The 19,208-nt window shown below is 46.5% G+C and overlaps 1 protein-coding gene across 3 annotated transcripts; it reads right to left on the reverse strand.

The window, feature by feature from the left end:
• Window positions 1-1,903: 1,903 nt before the first annotated feature.
• On the reverse strand, window positions 1,904-18,796 carry RAD51 (RAD51 recombinase). 3 transcript variants are annotated; one of them, XR_008466385.1, is made up of 13 exons: window positions 18,640-18,796; window positions 17,844-18,107; window positions 15,840-15,952; window positions 15,234-15,371; window positions 14,032-14,149; window positions 13,407-13,498; window positions 12,428-12,522; window positions 8,339-8,452; window positions 7,406-7,535; window positions 7,024-7,145; window positions 6,101-6,551; window positions 4,226-4,420; window positions 1,904-3,860 (listed from the first exon to the last, which is right to left on the reverse strand). XR_008466385.1 is itself a non-coding variant. In XM_054201157.1 (11 exons), the coding sequence occupies exons 3-11, from the start codon at window positions 15,924-15,926 to the stop codon at window positions 6,428-6,430; spliced, it is 1,020 nt and encodes a 339-aa protein (XP_054057132.1). In that variant the 5' UTR covers window positions 15,927-15,952; window positions 17,844-18,107; window positions 18,640-18,796; the 3' UTR covers window positions 5,343-6,427. The 3 variants fall into 3 exon arrangements, 2 of the variants coding, with proteins under 2 accessions (XP_054057132.1, XP_054057133.1); XM_054201157.1 differs by lacking the exons at window positions 1,904-3,860; window positions 4,226-4,420 and having other exon boundaries at window positions 5,343-6,551; XM_054201158.1 differs by lacking the exons at window positions 1,904-3,860; window positions 4,226-4,420; window positions 17,844-18,107; window positions 18,640-18,796 and adding an exon at window positions 17,361-17,452 and having other exon boundaries at window positions 5,343-6,551.
• Between the last annotated feature and the right edge of the window lie 412 nt (window positions 18,797-19,208).

The following is a 19,208-nucleotide window of genomic DNA, read 5'->3' on the forward strand; positions in this document are numbered from 1 at the left end:
ACGAAAGAAGATCCTGCCTGGGAAGATGCTTCCCAAGAAAGAAGGCCGTACCCGGGAAGATTTTTCCAAGAAAGAAGATTATGCCTGGGAAGATTCCCTGAAAAAGATGCTGGAACCAGGACCGGTGATCTCTTTATCTCTGTCGTCTTCTCTGTCTTTTCCTTCCTCTGTCCCTCAGTTTCTCTTTTCCCTTAGAGTTGTTAAGTAACGGTTGGAGTCATTAAGTAACGACCTCAAGTACCGCTTGCCACAAGCTGTTGCCTTCCCCTTGTTAAGGAACACGACGGACGCACCTCAGCCCTTGCCATCATTTGTCACACGCCTGACCACGTGCCGTGGACTTGCTAAGAGCTACGCTAATCATTTTGGGACACTAATAAATGTTTGTACACGGACCTTTAGATTTCTCTCACCTTAGTCCGCGCCGTTGGGGGTTTACGAATCCGAAGTCACTTACCCCCCTCTTTCCTGAGCGTGGGCCGTGGCACAGGGGTGGGCGCTCAGGCTTCCATTGCAGCTGGAACTCCAAGCCCTCCGCGCTTCGCTCAGCGCAGCCCCTGCACCTCCCGCTTCACCCCCAACATCCCAGCGGCGGCCTTTCCTGCAGGAGCCGGCTCTCACACGGGCAGCTCTGAGCGTCCCCTTTCCATGAGGCAGGTCGTCTGCTCACCATGGCCACCTTCTGCTCACCATGGCCATCATCCTCCTCACCATGGCTACCTTCTGCTTGCCGTGGCCATCATCCTCCTCACCGTGGCCACCTTCTGCTTGCCGTGGCCATCTTCTGCTCACCATGACCATCATCCTCCTCCTCATGGCCTTCTGCTTACTGTGACCATCTTCTGCCCACTGTGATCATCTCCTTCTCACCATGGCCACCTTCTGCTCACTGTGATCATCTTCTGCTTGCCACGGCCATCATCCTCCTCACCATGGCCACCTTCTGCTTGCCATGGCCATCTTCCTCCTCACCATGGCCACCTTCTGCTTGCCATGGCCACATTCTGCTTACCATGGCCACCTTCCACTCACTGTGACCATCTTCTGCTCACCATGGCTGCCACCTGCTCACCATGGATGTCTTCTGCTTGCCATGGCCGTTATCCTCCTCACTATGGCCACCTGCCGCTTCCTGTGACCATCTTCTTCCACTGTGACCATCTTGCACCATGGCCACCTTCTGTTTGCCGTGGCCATCATCCCCCTCACCATGGCCACCTTCTGCCCCCTCCCGCGCCACCTGGCTGCTCTGCGTTTCCCTCAGTTCCACACACCCAAGTGTCTAAACCCGTTACTCAGGCGAGTCACGGAGCAAAGCGTCCAGAGTTGCCTTTTATCGCGCCTTCTGTCCCCGGGCCGCTTTAACATAGTGTCAGGAACATGAACCTCACTTTTCTGAGCGAGGGGTGGCGCAGGACGTGACCCCCCAGCTACGGGCTGGAGCTGATGGGCTCAGGCTGGGGCCGTGCTGGAGCTCGTTAACCCTGACGAGCTCAAAGGTTCCCTTTCATGGCAGAGTTTTGACGCCGGCAAAGCCCATTCCTGCGGGGGGTGGAGGTTTGCACACAGTTGCACTTTCCTCCTTTTCCAGGGGATGTAGATGGTTTTCAGATACGCGACGGACCATCAGGGATGAAAGGATCATGTTTTATACAAAGCACGGACAAAGAAAGGAGTACAGGCAAGTTATCCTACAGACTTCCGCTGAAGAAAGACGAAAATCCTCAGGAGAAATTGAAGAAACAGAAGAATACAACTACTTTAATAAAAACAAATGACTTCAAGCGAGATTCGAAGTCTTGCGTTTTTATTTTCTGAAGGCTACCCCCCCCTCCCCCTTTCCCCCTGCACCTCCCCAACCCCCGTTCGCTCCGCGCCCCCCCCCCGTGCCCAGCCAGCACGCCCTGCCCTTTGCGGCGGGGAACGAACCCTTCCCTGCCCAAAGCGCAAACCTCTGCCTTCGCTGCGGGTCTGTAAGACCTGCTCCGTGCTCTGGACCTAACTTTAAGCTGCGGCGTTGCCCCCCTTTCACTTTTCTTCTTCCCTGGTTTGAAGCCTCCAGGTTAGAGTTACTAAAGCCGCCCAAGTGTCTCGTGTTTGATGCTTCCAGTGCTCCCAAGTCCGGGTGATGCGTTTTTTCTGCCTGTCCTGGAAACAGCCCGCTGGAGCCAGGTGGAGCAAAGAACCACGTAACTCTACGGCACGGAGAAACCCATTTATATTTTACAGTTTCTGCTGAAAATAAAGGCTGAGACGGTCCGAAAGGGAAACAGTGGATGGTACATGGCCGTCGTAGTCACAGCAGGAGTCGGCAATTTTGTCTTTTCAGTTCTTCTGACCACGGAGGGGTCTGTGCCAGGAAGGATGAGGAATTGAAGAACGGGGAATTAAAGCTGCATTTCAGCGCATAAACACACATCGATCTCACGCCACCGCCAAGACCAACACGGCCAAGGCCAGCAGGGTAACGCTGAGCTCAAGCACAAGTTTGTGTAGTTCAATTAACTCGTTACGCGGTGACAATAACCAAGCCGTACCTCAGCCCTTGAGTGGGGGTCGCACGGGGCCACCCTGCGAGGCCAAACCCGCACCCTGGGGTCTCGGAGGCACAGGGCAACATAAACCACACGCAGAGACACGACTGACCTTTTAACGAAGATTCCTCCCCGTAATTAAAAGCACATGCCGCGCCGCGGCCACACGGCGGGTTTGTGTATTTGCGAAGCCCACGGGAGGGAGAAGTGGAGCCGCCCGGCCGCACTTTGCACTTGCACCGCACGCTGCAAAAATGCAGGATTTGCTGCTAAAGGCGGGGATCAGGAACACACTGCGCGCACCCAGGCTGCGGGGGCAGCCAGCTCCTGCCCGCAGGGCGGCAGGCGGGGTTACGAGACGGGGCTGTTCGAGAAAACACGGGAATATTCCCCAGCACAACCTTGCGCCCGCGTCCTTCCCGCGGGGAGCCTCCCTCGCTGCCCGTGCCGTGCCTTTGTGGACGAAGGGGTTTAATGGGTGTACCACAGGCGGGTTGGGCAGCTGCCGGCATCGCCAGCTCCCCAGGAAACCCAAACCAGGAGCAAAGAGGGCAGCTGCCGGGGGGGTTCGGGCAACTCCCCGGGAAACACGGAAACAAAGCACTGCAGGCCATCTGTTGTCAGTTTAATTAATCAAACCGCGCTCTAACGTGAGCATTAGTAGTTCAGAGTAATGCCCGTCTTTCCGTACACGTTTCAATCCAGTTAGGATGCCCTCCTCACCTGGAGCCGGGGGCTGGAGCACAGCAGAGACCGGCTGGACGACGGCGTACACACACACACACACACAAATGCTTCAGAACGGCAAAGTGAGCACGATTTCTACTCATACACCACTGCCTCCAGAGGAACTTTTGGGGAAACGCTGAGAGAAGCATCTCAAGGAGACAGCAGGAGAAATGTTTACTAAAGGAATATTAATTATGCCTCCTTGAGGTTAAAGCAATGTTGACAATAAGCTTATTTAATTAGCGTTTCATAGCATTGTGTCGTAAGCAACTTAACGCCCCTATGGGAATACTTGGCTGTGCAGCTGCTACGGGTGTCATGACTTGAGAAAGATCTTTCAAAAAGGGTTGTTGTGTATAAAAGAAACAAACCAAAACCCCCCAAACCCCCCTGCGTTCAGAGCCTGAGCCGTGTCAGAGCTCCGAGAAGAGGAACAAATTTCTCCTCGTTTCTTGCCCTTCGCTCCCCCGTCGGTTACCAACCTCTCACGGCTGAGGGAAGCGCTGCAGGCTGCTCGGAAAAATCCCTTCCATGCTGAGCACGACACGAGCAGAGAGGACTTCAGGTGCAGTTGTAGCTGTTCAAAGCCTCAGCAGACTTTGAAGAGGAGGAAAAAAAAAAAAGAGGTTGAATTGGATGGAGTTATCCAGCGACAGCACACAGAGGCGTACAAGCAGCGGGGGACGATGACACAGGCAGGGCTAATCTCCCTCTCTGCAAAGGACTCTGAAAAGAAGCAGCAGAGCAGAAAACAAACACGACATTTTGACTTTTGGTGTAGCCAAAGCAATAAAACAAACGTTCCATCGTCCCTGAAGTGTCATTTATACCTAAACGATACCAAGTGACACGGACACGCCTGCAAAGCGGGGTTTAAAACCAAACCACCCCCCAGCACGGCTGGTTGTTGGAAATCACAGCAAAGCGCGCGCTGCGTGCTTTCAAGCCGTCCTCATACGTACGGATGGCACTGGTGAAGCCTGGGAGAAAAGGCCAGCAGCGCAATTCCGTCAGCAACGCCGCTGCTCTGCAGATCGGGGTAACTGCCCCGCCGAGTGCCACAGGACAGCACGGAGGCAGCGCTGCTTTCAGCCTTCCGGTCCTCCTGGGATTCTTCAGCCTGTTCAAAGTTCGTATTCAGAGCATTTAAACCCCACCTGCAATTTGAAATAAGATTTTAATGTTCTCTTTTACACTGGGGGCAGCTGAAGACGTACTACAGGCAGATACGTTACGGAAAGCACCGCACGGGGCAGAGGCTGGAACTTGGATCGCCCTGAATCCATCCACGTCCTCTCCGGTGCCTCTCCCCATCTGCGCCGCTTCTCCCCAGCTCCCAGGGCCACCTCGCCTGTGCCCCCGGCCAGTCCCACACCCCCTCCTGGCATCTGTTTGACCCGTTTCTCCTCTCTTCCCTTGCTCCTGCACTTTGCTGGCTTTCCCAGCCTGTCCCTTTTCTCTCAATGAAGAATTGGGGAAGTGGTTTTCCCCTCTCACACCTGAGCCCAGCGCCAGAACAGGGAACGCCACAGCTGTGTTTCACCCGAACAGAACCAGGACGGCTGTCACAGTCCCATTCTCAAGCCATGTCTTTGACAGGGCATAACATTTCCTTTAATTCCAGCTGCGGTCCCGAGGAGCTGGAATCTGCCAGATTTCCCCACCCTCCCAGATTTATCAGCCTGTAGCAGACCCAGCCAACACCGTTAATTAACATCTAGCTTTAGGCAATAACGGGATCTTATCCACGTCAGCCAACAGCAACGCAGGGCAACACCTACACGTAGGGCAAGCGTGAGCTACAAGTGCCGAACCTCTGTCACTAAAGACTGAACAGCTCGGTTCCTTACTGAGAGTCCAACCCCAATTTAATCCCCAAAGTAACATTTTAACGTGAGTTTTGATTCCTGAAAATCAGCTGCAGGCCATGGTGATGGCCACGGCCGTTTGTGTGCATCTGCCGAATAGAAACAGCAGAGCTGCGTGGCTGTGCACAACTTGCGAGCAAAGGCATTCGCCTCTTAAGGAGAGAGCAGACAAGTTACCACCTCACGAGACTCATCCGTCAATACAGCACAAGTATTTATTTACCCGAATAAACGCAGCTTATGCCTGCTCAGCTATAGCCCCCTCTGTATTCTTCATTATTTGTCCCAGAAAAATTGTGCCAGAGAACAAGGAAAATATTTTTTGCTGCCAACTACCACTGTGATATTATTCTCTTTAATCAAGTTTAGAGTAGTTCACAATAGCATAGCTTATATAAAAATAGCGCATAATATAAAAGAACCTTTTTAACCTGAAAAACTCTTAAAATACATCTACAAGGCACTCAGAGCACAGTTGCACTGCACATCTCCAATCAAGGAGATGATGCATTTTGTTAGCGTTAGGAGGAAAAAAAAAAAAATCCAGACTGAGATTCATTGAAGATTTGTGCATCTTCTTGCTACCTGCAGATAAAAAAAAGTCTCAGTATGAACTAACACCTGGCTGAATCCCAGAAACCTGTAATGGTGTCAGTGTTTTCATGGTCCTTTTTATTAAAAGCAGATTTCCACGGAGAATTAATGAAATACAAAAAAATGTAACTGACATGTAAATGAACAGTTCCCAAAAACCAGCACGTTGCAGCATCCAAAACAAAATTAACATAAAGACTAAGGATTGTGATCATCATCAATCCCAGCAACATCCTCAAATTCTTGTTGTGGAATACCATTCTGCTTTATTTTATAATCAAAGCAATCCATTAAATATTTAAGTCATCACTTCTTATTTGACAAACCCATCAACGCTACTTCAAATTCACCAAGTTATGAACTATGGCCACATACTCTTAGGTTACCGCACTATGTCTGCTGGCAGGATCCAGCTGGAGCAAGAGCCACGAGGAGAACACAAAGGCCGTGGTCTTCTGAAAACCTTCTCAAGAATTCAGGTTACTCTAACACGTGCCTGAAGCCCAAGAGGGTAGGTCTCTCCCAAGCTACACCTCGAGATGGGTCTCAAAGCGTGTTCATCTGATGGACTTTTGTGCTGAAACACCAGCGTCCGAAGAGCAGTTGCGCTGGGGAAGCATCCGTAAGGTGCCGCAAAGAGCAAAGAAAGGAGTCCTCTACGGAGCCCGAGCCTTGGGTTACGGGGGAGACGAGAGGGAGTCGTCAGTCTTTAGCATCGCCCACTCCATCAGCATTAATGGCAAACATTGCTTCAGCCTCAGGAAGGCAAGGAGAGTCATAAATTTTACAGATTCTGGTTTCACCTCGGCCTTTTCGCAGATACAGTCTAATAGGGAGAAAGAAAGGAAACAGGTAAGGATGTACAGCCTACTTTCAGTAAATCATTATCATAATCATTAAAACTCTATGTTATTACGTGAATACAGCACACTGCCGAGCTGGAAGAACTTCTGAAAACATTGTGTTGATTTTATGCCGATGAATGAGCGCTCAGAGTGGCATTCATTGGTGGAGAAGCAGGCTGGACTTCAAATCATGGAATGGTCTGGGAGGGAAGGGACCTTAAAGGCCACTCAGTGCCACCCCCTGCCCTGGGCAGGGACACCTCCCACCAGCCCAGGTTGCTCCAAGCCCCGTCCGACCTGGCCTTGAACCCCTCCAGGGATGGGGCAGCCACAACAGAATCGCAGACTTGCCAGTGACAGACTATGTAGAAACCCTGAATTTAAAGGTACTGAGCTAGTTTCATAAAATCTTTCAAAACAAGGCTAATAGCAGCTGATAATCTCATCTCTCACCTCGTGGTGGAAGCGTGTGCTATGATATTTCCTCCTATAGGTTTTTTGGGATCTGCAGCAAACATGGCTGCTCCATCTACTTGTGCTACCACTTGGTTAGTGATCACAACCGCCACACCAAACTGTAAGGAGAAAAGCAACAAATCAAAATACGTTTATTGTCCATAATCTGAACAAAGGGGAAAAAAAGAAAGAAAAAAAGAAGAGCGCCATGCATGCGCTTCTGCTGTACTCTCTGCTGTCCATAACCACGCTCTCATGCCTCTCAAAACAAAATGGAAGCAGGCACTGAGCGGGCAGGAAGCCATTTGTACAGAATTGACAAGCTTTACAAGAGAAAGAAAGCTAATTACCACAAAATAAAACAGAATTCATAGCTCACCTCATCTGCAAGTCGAAGCAGCATACGCAGAAATCTGGCCAGATGCATCTGTCTGGCTGACAGCTCACCTCTTCCCGAGTAATCCGTCCGATAAAGGGCCGTGGCACTGTCCACTATCAGCAGCGCGTATCTGGAGAAGTACAAGGTTCCCATAAACATTTCCAGGGACAAATAACGCCTCCCCTGGAGCGTGGCAGCGGACGGCGAGCAGCGAGGCTGCACAGACGTGGATGTAAGCTCCTCTCACCTGCCAGCTAGCAGAACTGTTGTTTTTCACAACACTGACTTGTTCTGTAACGCTCAGATTACCAACTATACAGTAAAACCCAGTAAACCCAAAGGAAGTTGCTGCATGACTAAAAAGTTAGATTTATTGTACTCTTATAAACTAGCCCAGAACTTAATGTTTTCTGTGGACAGGTTCCTACACACCTCATACCACCCTCCTTCCCTCTCAAGAGGCCCGTCAATCTTAGTTTCAAACTAAAGCTGCCTGCAGAGGTTTCTTCAGCGCTTGGCACGCTCTAAATCAACACTCTTCAGCTCTGGAAGCAACTATAAGCTGATCTTTAGAACTGTTTCTCAGGCTGGCACTTTTCTTTGCAGTCACATCAGTTGTCATAGTTCAAGTCAGTCGCTGCCATCCGACGTTTCAAAGGCAGGAGGTATTAACTGACGACCGCCGGCTCATCCACCAAGCTCATTATCTGGACATGCCGGAGAATAATCCGGTCTGAGAATAACAAAACCTAACGGAGCTAAGCACTGCACAAAGCAAGTATATTTCAAAAAAGTTAACTTTTGAAGTAGACATTCGCTTTGACATTTCACAATTTTGTAATCTATACTTGCATTTGTTCATCATCTACAGGCAGCTTTGCAATATGGATACGCATTGGCACACAAATCACTCCATCTAATCAGTCCAATTACCGTGATTCAGCCATCATGGCAGAGGCCTGATACAGGAGCTGGGTCTGATGATCCGTGTTAAAGCCTCGAGCATACGCCACATTATCTAGCACATCACTGCCAGACAAGCCGTACCTGGAGAAATCAGTGAAGAAAAAATAAATCTTAAAGTGACAATTTCATCGCTAGGAATTATCTATCAGGTTTGCCTAAAGGCCGGAACAGAAATTCACATTCCTGGCAGAGTCTTAAGAGACAAGAACAGGCAGCAAAAAAATGCAACACAACGTAGCGATGAAAAGCAAACAGAATGATTGGAAACCGTTTTTCAAATAATATTTTCCTGCCAAGAACAATAGTAAAGTAGAACACCAGGCATTTTCCTCAAAATAGAACCACAGGCAAGGAAAGCTACCATTCTGGAACAGAATATTCTGAAAGCAGTAAATTGCTAATGAAAACCAGTGATAAACAGCCTTCCATCTGCAATACCTCTGTCAGTGTTTTACTACCAAAATAAAAAAAAGATATTTACATTCAACATCTTGTATTTAAATTATTTATACAGCACTTTGAGAAATCCCTTGGAATTTGGAGAAACAGCTGATTACCCTCCTTGGATCTGAACTGTAATAATATTTTTTCCAATGAGAGGGAACATACATAATTTGTCTCATTTTTCATTTCTCACTGAGCATATTTCACAGATGCTGAAGTTGGAAGGGATCTCTGCGGATCACCCAGTCCGACCCTGCTGCTCGAAGCGGGACCAGCTGCAGCAGGTTGCTCAGGACTGTGTCCAGGCAGGTTTTGAACCTCTTCGGGGACGGAGTCTCCACAACATCTCTGGGGAACCTCTTCTAAAGCTTGGTCGCACTATAAACCCTTTCTTGCTACCGTTGGCATACCTGTCCTGGCTTCAGCTGGGATAGACCTATGTTTTTTCCTAGCAGCTGCCGTGTTTTGGATTTAGTATGAGAATAGCGCTGATAACGCATATTGCTTTAGTTGTTGCTAAGTAATGTTTACATTGGTCAAGGACTTTCTCAGCTTCCCACAGCAGCCAGGACAGAGCACAGACAGGACAAGCTGGCCAAAGGAATACTCCATACCACAGACGTCATGCTCAGGGTATAAAGGGATGAACCAGTATATGGCTCAGTATCGAAGGGCTGGAACCGACTGGAAGTACTCTATGCACACAGCCACGCACAGGCACCCTCTTACAGATGCACCTATGACCACTGCAAACATCATTTCACTTTCTCGTCGGCGCCCAAGAGGTTTTTGCTGACAAATATCCACTGGTGACAGAGAGTATGGGAGTACTCCTCTACTCGCGGCAGGAAAAGCCAGTGGGGTTAGGCTAAATTGTCTTCAAAGAGAGTTAACAGGATTTAGTTGGAACTGTCCCCGGCTGATTAGGAGGCGCGCATTCCCTTCCAGTAGCAAACAAGTGAGGGAAATTACTTCCTGCAGGGGGACGATTACTCGATAGCTGCGGGGAGAGAGTAGCAGCAGAGAGGGAGGAATAGTAATACCAGATGTTTCCAAAGTGAACATTTGTCAAATTAACCTCTAGGACCTGTGTAAAGTGTCGTCCAAAGATTTTTTTTTTCCTCCAAGTACCAAACCATCCAAATCCAGTACTGACACAAATCTTCAGCTTCCTATTTTAAAGCAACTTGACCTTACTTCACTCATTTAGGATGGTATGTCAATTAGATCATCTCCCTCTATAAAGAAAATATAGAGCACCTCTCCTATGAGGACAGACTGAGAGAGCTGGGGTTGTTCAGTCTGGAGAAAAGAAGGCTCCGAGGAGACCTGCTAGTGGCCTACCAGGATCTTAAGGGGGCCTACAAGAAAGCTGGGGAGGGACTTTTTAGGATGTCGGGTCATGGTAGGACTAGGGGGAATGGATTAAAACTAGAGATGGGTCGATTCAGACTGGACGTTAGGAAGAAGTTCTTCACCATGAGGGTGGGGAGACACTGGAACAGGTTGCCCAGAGAGGTGGTGGAAGCCCCATCCCTGGAAGTTCTTAAGGCCAGGTTGGACGGGGCTCTGAGCAACCTGATCTAGTGGGAGGTGTCCCTGCCCAGGGCAGGGGGGTTGGAACTAGGTGATCTTTAAGGTCCCTTCCAACCCAAACAATTCTATGATTCTATGAAAAGGAACTTTTGTGGACTAACACGTCATATTGGTTTGGTATTAAACCTTACTTGATTTCTCTACCCACAGTCATGGAGAGGCCCATAAATACTGGCCTTACCTCATAAATCTGAGGTGTTACTAAAAAGCAGCAGTTCTACCCGTTCATTCTTTCTGCTCCCAGCTGCTCATTCTTGTTCCCTGCTTCACTCCAGCAGTTTATGCTGCACTGCAGTGAACCACACGAGCCACCGCTCTGCTCCAGCCTACAGCCCAGCAGCCACTAATGCCAGCACCGGGGGGCAAAAGGAATGGCAGGACCGCCTGCAGCCGCACAGAATTGACCTGAATTAAACCCAATTAAACCTTAAGTTTCTGCCCCATGCAGACTGTTAGTTACGCATCGTGATCTTACAAAGCAGACATACTGTGAAATCAGCCTACAGCACAGAGAAAGCAGCTTTGCCTACACACAGTCTTGGCAACAAAAGAGCTTCACGAAAAAAATATATGCTGAGGAATGACAAAGGATAAAAACAAAGAAACTGTGGAGAACACATCTGTAACAACAGGCCAGGCCTTGACATATACTTGAAGGCTATTTGAAGGAAACAGTCACTTGGCAATTAAGTCTTGCTTCTGTAAATGCACAGTTAAAAAAAAAAAAAAAAAAAAAAGGACAGTTGCTTTTTAAGCTAGGAAATTTGTTGAAAAGTTTTTAAAATGCTTTTTAGAAAGCCCCACATATGCAGCCTGAAAACCTATGAACCTAAATCAGACTAGCAGAAGCGTAGCAGAAAACGGGCCAATTGATTTTATCTTCGCAGAACATCTGAGTTTCTGTATTCACACCAGCCCAGCCTTGCTGCACGATCTGGGCTCGCAGCTTAGAAACAACCCATGTTTGTCACCTTATTACTTCCAGAAGAAAGCGCACAGCTTACTGACACGAACATTCTAATCAGGATCTTGGTGGAAATATTTTTTAAAACTATCATATGACTGAAATTGTTAATCTGAAGCTTAGGCCCAAATTCCAATCTGAACAATTGAATTCTGTATCCTTAAAATTCGTCTCCTACTTCAGTCAGGTGTGATGTGCTTCACACCATTTCCCAAAGTTATGGGCTACTGTTCTGTTCAAGCTGACGCAATTTCAGCAAACGATAAACACTGCAAGATAAACAAATACTTCAACCCAAGTTCACTGAAGTTGCATATGTACCGTGATAATTATGAAACAACAATCATGGAAAGTTAAGCCCTACAGAAGCAGTTTTAATTTTGAGAAAGCCTAAAGAATCACAAGACCAGAGTAGCTCCTTTTTTTCACGTACAGAACCAGTACTTCAGGCTCTCAAGTCTAACCAGAATCTCTGTGTAGACAGCAGAATTTTTATTTGGGTAATTAAGTTTTACTTGCCAATTACTATAAAAAACCACATCAGAACATTCTGAGGTAGAGGCAGGAGATGAGAAAACAGCTTTTCAACTGGTCAGTGGATGCTCTTGTATTTCCTAACAAAAATTTTCCAGCTGCTGTTGCGATAACCTTTTTACCAAAGAATCACTGTTTGCTATTGGCAGAATTTAAGAAAAATCTTTGAATTTATTTCACTAACAATAAAACTGAAAGAGACACTAGTAAGAAGTGCAGAGGAAATATTCCAGGGAGCAATGACATTAGCTACTGTCATATCTAAGTAAAACTATAAACTTTGTTTTTATAAAATACATGTAATGAAGCGGTCTAACATGCATGTAGGTAGGCAGGCAACTGTTTTGTTTGGTTGGTTGTGTTTTTTTTTTTTTTAAGGACAGTTCTTACTGCAACAATTCCATGAATTTAAGGCGACAGGCTGATTTACACACTGATCCTTATCAAGTAACTAAGTTGTCCCACGAGTATTCCTTTCTTCAACTAATGCCAATTTACTTCCAGCCCTAAGTACAGACCTTTCAGCCACAGCAAGAAGACGTTCTGGGCGGAAGGTCCCTTCTGTGTCAATGTACATAGCTTTTCCTTCTCCACCACCTCGGTCAATGGGAAGCTAAAGGAAAAGCAGATGAATGAATGTGAAATAAAGCATCAACAAATAATCCACTTACCGCCTTACGCTCTCAACTGATACCATACAAGAAATAACATACCAAGCTATTGCGATTAAAGTCACTTATGTGGGAAAAGTGAGAAGAGAGACTCCTGTTGTCAATCTCTGATACCTACATAAAAGGACAGGTGCTTAACTCGGAGCTGGTAAGTTGCGGTGCATAAGGGTGTGAACTAAATGATCACATTAAGGCCAAAGCCTCTATATTTTATGAAATAGCAACCTCTAGAAAGTAATAAACACTACTACTTTTTTAAACTAGGATTAGAAAAAAGGTTCCTCCAAAACCGATCTACTGTTTGAAAGCAAGAGCCAGCTGAAGGCTTTTGCAAAAGTAACATGAAGTAAGCTCGGGATATGTTAGTGAAGAAAAAAAAAAAAAAAAAAAAGCAGCTAGTTAAGGAAACTTGTCGAACCAACGCAGTTTATTCTCTCTTTTCAACACTCTTGGTGATAAGATAGGTTCTCTGCAGTCTAGAGCACCCGAAGAGAGATCAAACGCTTCCTGGCATTTAAGACCCAGAATTATGCTACAAGGCTGAGGTCTTAAGTGTTGTTGTCAGAATAGTGAGGAGGGGAAAAAAAAGCTACAGAACGTGTCAAACACAGGTAAAAACCATCACAGACTGTACTGCTGCTAACACAATCCTAGTAGGAAGATTAAGCATGAAACAAAAGATCCTCGAAAGCTGCAAGTACAGACAAGGGTGCTGCAAATACATTCTTTGCAGCTGTTTATATGCATCACATTTCTATTGGTTGAGAAAAGTGCACAAATTAGCAAATGTCCCGAATACTTAATTTTAATAAAGTGGACCACTCACTTGACAGGTTACTGCCAGGGTATGACACAACTGTGTTTTTCCAGTACGAAACTCCCCAAACAACTCTGTTATGGACCCTGTTTCTATTCCTCCTGAAGGGAAAATAATAATAATAAAATAAGTTTTAATAGGGCGCATACTTCAAATAAAGACCACATCTAAAGTATTACATTTACAGAGACTCAGTAAAACACTTTGGTTAAAAGTTTCAAAACTCTTAATTGGAAAAACTGGTTTTCATATTGAGGGTTGTTCTTGTTGCAGATAAGCTTAGGTAAGTGTATTTTTGAAGACCCTGAAAAGCTGAAACAACTTGTTTTGATTTTTTGATCACAAGTAAGAATGGGGAAAAAGTCATACTTGGCTTTGTTTTCTTGAAATAGGTCACAGACTAGAATAAAGTAGAGACATCCAAAATGAATAGCTCTAGGTATTGCATCATGACTAAAAGGTTTTAAAACTATTTCTACAGCTATTAAAACAAAATCAGTTGTGATACAAGACAACAGAACTTTTTAGTTCAACTACAACTTGTGTGTCTTATGTGCTTTTGTGCAGTGATCTCGTTCATAGAAAAAAAAGCAGACAACTAAGGCTAATCAATAAAGAGAAATAAAATTATTACCTTGAAGGAGTTTATCAAGTTCTTTGGACCCAGTGGTGATCTGGATGATCTCTGACCTTCGCTGGTGGAATTCCGTTGCGGTGGTGAAACCCATTGGAACCAGTTTGGCTGCTTCAGCCTGAAGAAAACCAAATTAAACAGTGCAAGAAGCGTTCATCCCACGCATTTACCCTCTCTACTAATTAATATTGTAATTTTACGTTTTGTGAAATGGTAGAAGCACCTATATAATTCGAGGCGTACGTTTTATTTTATAGACCATATATTAGTTGGTACCTCTGAACAGAACTGAAATTCTGCTCAAAGAAAAATCTTCAACCATTTTGTGTATTTTATGGAAATCTTCCCCACGTGAAACCTGAAATAGCTAGAATGGGCACACAGCCTATTAGGAAAGCTGTCTTCCTAACAGTAAATCAACGTGCAAAGAAAAGTATTGGAGTTAAACATTGTGCTAGGACAGATTTTGATAAATGAGAACCAGTTTGGCAGGAACTCCACATCCTGAACTAAGAAGATGCTGTGAGGTTACAACTCAGGCTTCACTCTCAGTCCCCAGAAGTAAACCCCAGGTAAATACTTGCCTGAGGTATGCAATTAACGTGCTTAAAAAAACCGTAACAGAACAGCAGCTATATTGGGTTGGTCCAGCCATTCATAACACAGTATCCTCTGCCTCGACAACCGCCAGCAGCGGAGGCATAGGGAAAGAGTGTAACACGTCAGGGAACGAGGGAGTGACCCTCTGGGCTGAGTGAGCAAGGCTCCTGATCTGAACACCACCCCACCAACATTGCACGTAGCCCCTTTTTAAGCCAATTTATGCTACAGATGGCCACTGTGCCTTGCGACAAGAAGTTCCATAACTTAATTACAACTTGAACAAAAAAGTACCTTCTTTGCTTTTGGCTTATCATAAGCCTTCTTATCATGAGAAATACTGAGCTAGAAATAATAGTCAGTCTCGGGTATACTCTCCATTCCTTCCATAATTTTTACAGACCTCCCTCTTCACTTCTTGAAGCTGGTCCTAGTAGGTTTTGTCTCTTCTCACCAGAAGTCATGTCATACCTCTAATCGTCTTTAATGCCCTTCTCAGTATATCTTTAATGGAGCCTTCCAAAATCACCAGAACACTTTAAGCCAGCAGAAAGAAAATTTCTTGAATCTCTTGGGTTAAAGCTTTTCCGTAACACCCTTACCAAGATTTTGTCAGCTTTGGCTTCACTGATGCCTTTAATATTTAGTAGCTCCTTCTTTGGTGCGTAAGCAACAGCCTCGACAGTGTGAAATCCAGCTTCTTCCAATTTCTTCACATCATTTGCATTTATACCACATTGCTGAATGGGAGGGGAGAAAAAAAGGACACACTAAGACACAAATACCTTAATCTAACTTCCACTAAATACCTTCAATTGCCTCCATCATACGTGGATCAAACTCTGTTATTACAAGTCAGCATATTGAGTGTTACATCCCTATTCACTTATAGACAAAGAACCATAAAAAATAATATCCTTTTACCAGTGTAATGTTTGCATAAGCTATTAACGTATAGAGATGGCATAGAACAGGCAGAAGACATCGTTCCCTGTTTGGTTTAATAGATGCTGGAGGTGACCAATACACGTTAGGAAAGGCAATGTAATATAAAACATAACTGTTAACACATTGCTTTTTTTGTTTTCGATTTTTTGACAGAAGATGAGTAAGAATTTATCAACACAATTTTCAGATACAACTTGTGTTTAAGGAAAAAGACCAGCAGATGTCTTGAAAACTTACCCTCGAGCTAACTCCATACCCACCTCTAACCTAGATATGAGCTGTGGCCCAAAGCTCTCCTCCTCTGCCGACGTATCTGCGTTTCCTTCGAACTGCACTTGCATCGCCATCGCAGCAGGCAATAAGTACAGCCCCACTGGAAGAAAAAACAAATAACTGTGATACAACATACACCATTCAAAGAAGATATACGTGCAAAGTGTTTCAAAATACTTCAACAGATCACCCAAAGTAGTATGTGACGGCTTTCTCCCTTCCCATATCTCTTAGCTCATGGTATGCGAGTGCTATAAGAAACATCTCGTGTGCTTTCCTGTGTAGTATTAAACGTTAAAAACAAAAAAATCCACAAACAACTCTCATGTTACCTGGTAAGGAATAATAAGAGAGGCTTAATAGAGAGTTCCACAGCATTTAGGAGTATAATATAACAAAATTAACTTGCCATTAGCAGTATCTCATTTTAGCAAGGTTAGGTGGTCACGTTAGAAAATGTATTACGTGAAACTGGCACTTGATGCTCTGGACTGGTTGTGCCTACAAGACTGCCCTGGTGACAGCCACAATGCCAGCACCTTGTAGAGTCAGGAAGGAGCTTTGGGTTCTCCCTCGGGACCCTGCTAACACCGCCAGGCATGTGCCACCCTTCTGAGCACACAGGAGCTGACAGGGAGAAGGAAGTGTAGGAAATGTACACGTATATATAGATATAATCATAGAATGGTTCAGGTTGGAAGGGACCTTAAAGATCACCTAGTTCCTACCCCCCTGCCCTGGGCAGGGACACCTCTCAGTAGATTCAGGCTGTTCCAAGCCCTGTCCAGCCTGGCCTTGAACACTTCCAAGGATGGGGCAGCCACAACCTCCCTGGGCAACCTGTTCCAGTGCTTCACCACCCTCACACCAAAGAATTTCTGCCTCTTATCTCATCTGTGTCTCCCCTCTTCCCGTGTAAAACCCTTTCCCCTCGTCCCACGGCTCCCCTCCCTGCTCCAGAGTCCCTCCCCAGCTTTCCTGGAGCGCCTTTAGGGCCTGGAAGGTCTCCCCGGAGCCTTCTCTTCTCCAGGCTGAACCCCCCCAGCTCTCTCAGCCTGTCAATAATGCTCCTCAGGTGACTTCACCAAGGGGCCTGGACGAGCCTGGCGGTGAAATCACCGACAGCCACTGTCCATAGGGAGCAGAGGAGAGCCACGAGCTGCGACAGCGGCGACAGTCGCGACATCAGACACCTCTGTCAGCCCAGTATCCCCCCCGAGCAGGCCGCAGCCGCCGCACCGTCTCCTCCACGCACCACGTCTCACAATTCCCCTATTTTCCCTACCCGGCCTGCCCTCCCCCCGTCTAAACCTAGTTCTTTAAAAATTTTCCCCTCATAAACCCGCCCCAACCGACCCCCCTCAGGCCTCCGCGGGCCTCCCTCGGCCGAGCCTCCCGCCCTTGAGACCCGTCCGCTTCCCGGGACGGAGAAGGAGCCCGGGGGTGGGGGGGGGGTAAGTCCCAGAAGGGCCGGGGCGGAGGGGGCGGCCGGGGCGGGGCTCACTCACCCCGCGGCGGCGACGGAGCCGCCCGTTACCGTTGTTGAGCCGCCGGCGGTTCGGAAGAGCCCGCCACCGGCCTCACGTGACGAGGGAGGCGCGCGCCAAGCCCCGCCCCTTCCCCCGAGCGCGCGCGTCCGCGCGCGCTCGGGGGAAGGGGCGGGGCTCGGCGCGCCTTAAAGGGACGGCCATAAAAAAATGTCTTTTTTGTTTTTTAAAATCCTAAAAATCCCTTATCAACCCGCAGAAAAATTCCAGTGACTTAACTGAGCCCACCCCTCAGTAAAAAGAATATCAAAAGGGGAATTTTATGGGTCCCTACAGAACTCTTTTAAGCGTATTTAGGATAAACCCAACCACGCGGAGCACGCCAGAATCTCACGCCCAAGGGTTATAAAACTTCATAAATAAAAGAATTAAAGCTGATGGGCTTGTGTACAAATCTGAGCCGTTAAATTAGCCAAACCTTCCACACCTAACAGTTGAATTTACCTGCTATATCTTCAGAGCGGCGTATCCTGTATAAATATCCGATTTAGAAATTATTTTCCACTCAGAACTCTTTTTTTTCCCCCTCCCCTCGCAGTTCTTGGAAACACTGTCTTTTCTTCTAACTCTCGGCTGCAAAACAGATCAATCGCTTATTTTACTTTCGGTACTTCACGTTTGACTCAAAGCGCTGCCCCGTTGAAATGGGTACGTTCTCCACCAGCGTTTCCATCCTCTCTCCAGATCTTGGTACGTTTCCCATGGAAACTACGGTTGGAACAGGAAAGCAGAGCATTACTAATAATGCCCAAGAATTTGCATCCTTGTAACTTAACCTTTTGCCAACGAGCTAAAGAATGTAATATGTATTTAAGACGACAAACCAGCGATCGCAGGAGGCTTTTGCATTTATATATACAGAAAGATTTCAGCCTGAGCTTAGCAATATTGAAGGTTCTTTTCCCATAACGTACTAGAACTTGGATGTGGCTGACGCTCTCCTGGAACTGACACTTACGCCGGGGCACAAGTGCTCGTGGACGATCTCCAAATTGACAAGAACACGTGCTTTAAATTAAATGCAATAAACTGATGTGCTCTATTACTGACAGCTGTGAATTAATCACTAAAGCCACAGTCAAAACAATGTCCCAACCCTATTAGTATAAAAATACAATAGTGCTCCGCCCTTCACAGCTAGTATTACATTAACAAATATGAAATAAGAATTCATCTATAGACTTCCCCCCCCCGATAAGTAAATTAATTCTTGAAATGTAATTAATTTCTTCTCCCTTACCTTTTCCCCCATCCCAGCTCTACTCTGTGAGGCTCGGGGGACTGTTGATGGCAGCGGGTTCTCTAATGTTGGCGACGCGGCTCTGTGACTGAGCAATGGTGACAGCAGCACCCCGTGTGACAAGCTTTAGCAATGGCATTCTCATCCAAATTTGGCGTGCAAAAGAATATAGCTTCTGTAAATATGTTATTGCTGTGAAGATTTTAACAGTAAGACGTCAGGCCCTATAGGTGACAGATGGTATGATCTCTAAGTCCTGATGCCCTGAAAGGAGGTTAAATATGAGCATCGAGTACAAATATAAATCAAAAATAAAACTGGAGCGGCTCAATTTCTGCCAAATCCCCTTTTTCTGCTGCAAATGCATGGCCTTCTTTTGCTTTGTTTCACCTGCTACTTTGATTCAATACCCAGTAATAAACTCTACCAAAACCTCACTTCAGTCTTTAGTGAATTTAAGAACCTGATAACTATCAGATTCTTAGGCTTGTAAATACGTCGAAAGAGAACTAACCCAGAGGGACAACAAAGCCCACGCTGGATCGCGCTCCTCAGGTTCTGCTGCAGCA

The sequence above is a fragment of the Rissa tridactyla genome, chromosome 4 (genome assembly GCF_028500815.1).
Source record: "Rissa tridactyla isolate bRisTri1 chromosome 4, bRisTri1.patW.cur.20221130, whole genome shotgun sequence".
NCBI classification, from domain to species: domain Eukaryota; kingdom Metazoa; phylum Chordata; class Aves; order Charadriiformes; family Laridae; genus Rissa; species Rissa tridactyla.

Bases quoted from the DNA above. Each gene is read 5' to 3' on its own strand.
- RAD51 (XM_054201157.1), bottom strand. From the start codon at position 15,926: ATGGCGATGCAAGTGCAGTTCGAAGGAAACGCAGATACGTCGGCAGAG. The intron at 12,523-13,406 runs GTGAGTGGTCCA...CTTTTCCTTTAG, and splicing joins CCCTGGCAGTAACCTGTCAA to CTTCCCATTGACCGAGGTGG. The intron at 8,453-12,427 runs GTCTGTACTTAG...TGATTTCTCCAG, and splicing joins CTTCTTGCTGTGGCTGAAAG to GTACGGCTTGTCTGGCAGTG.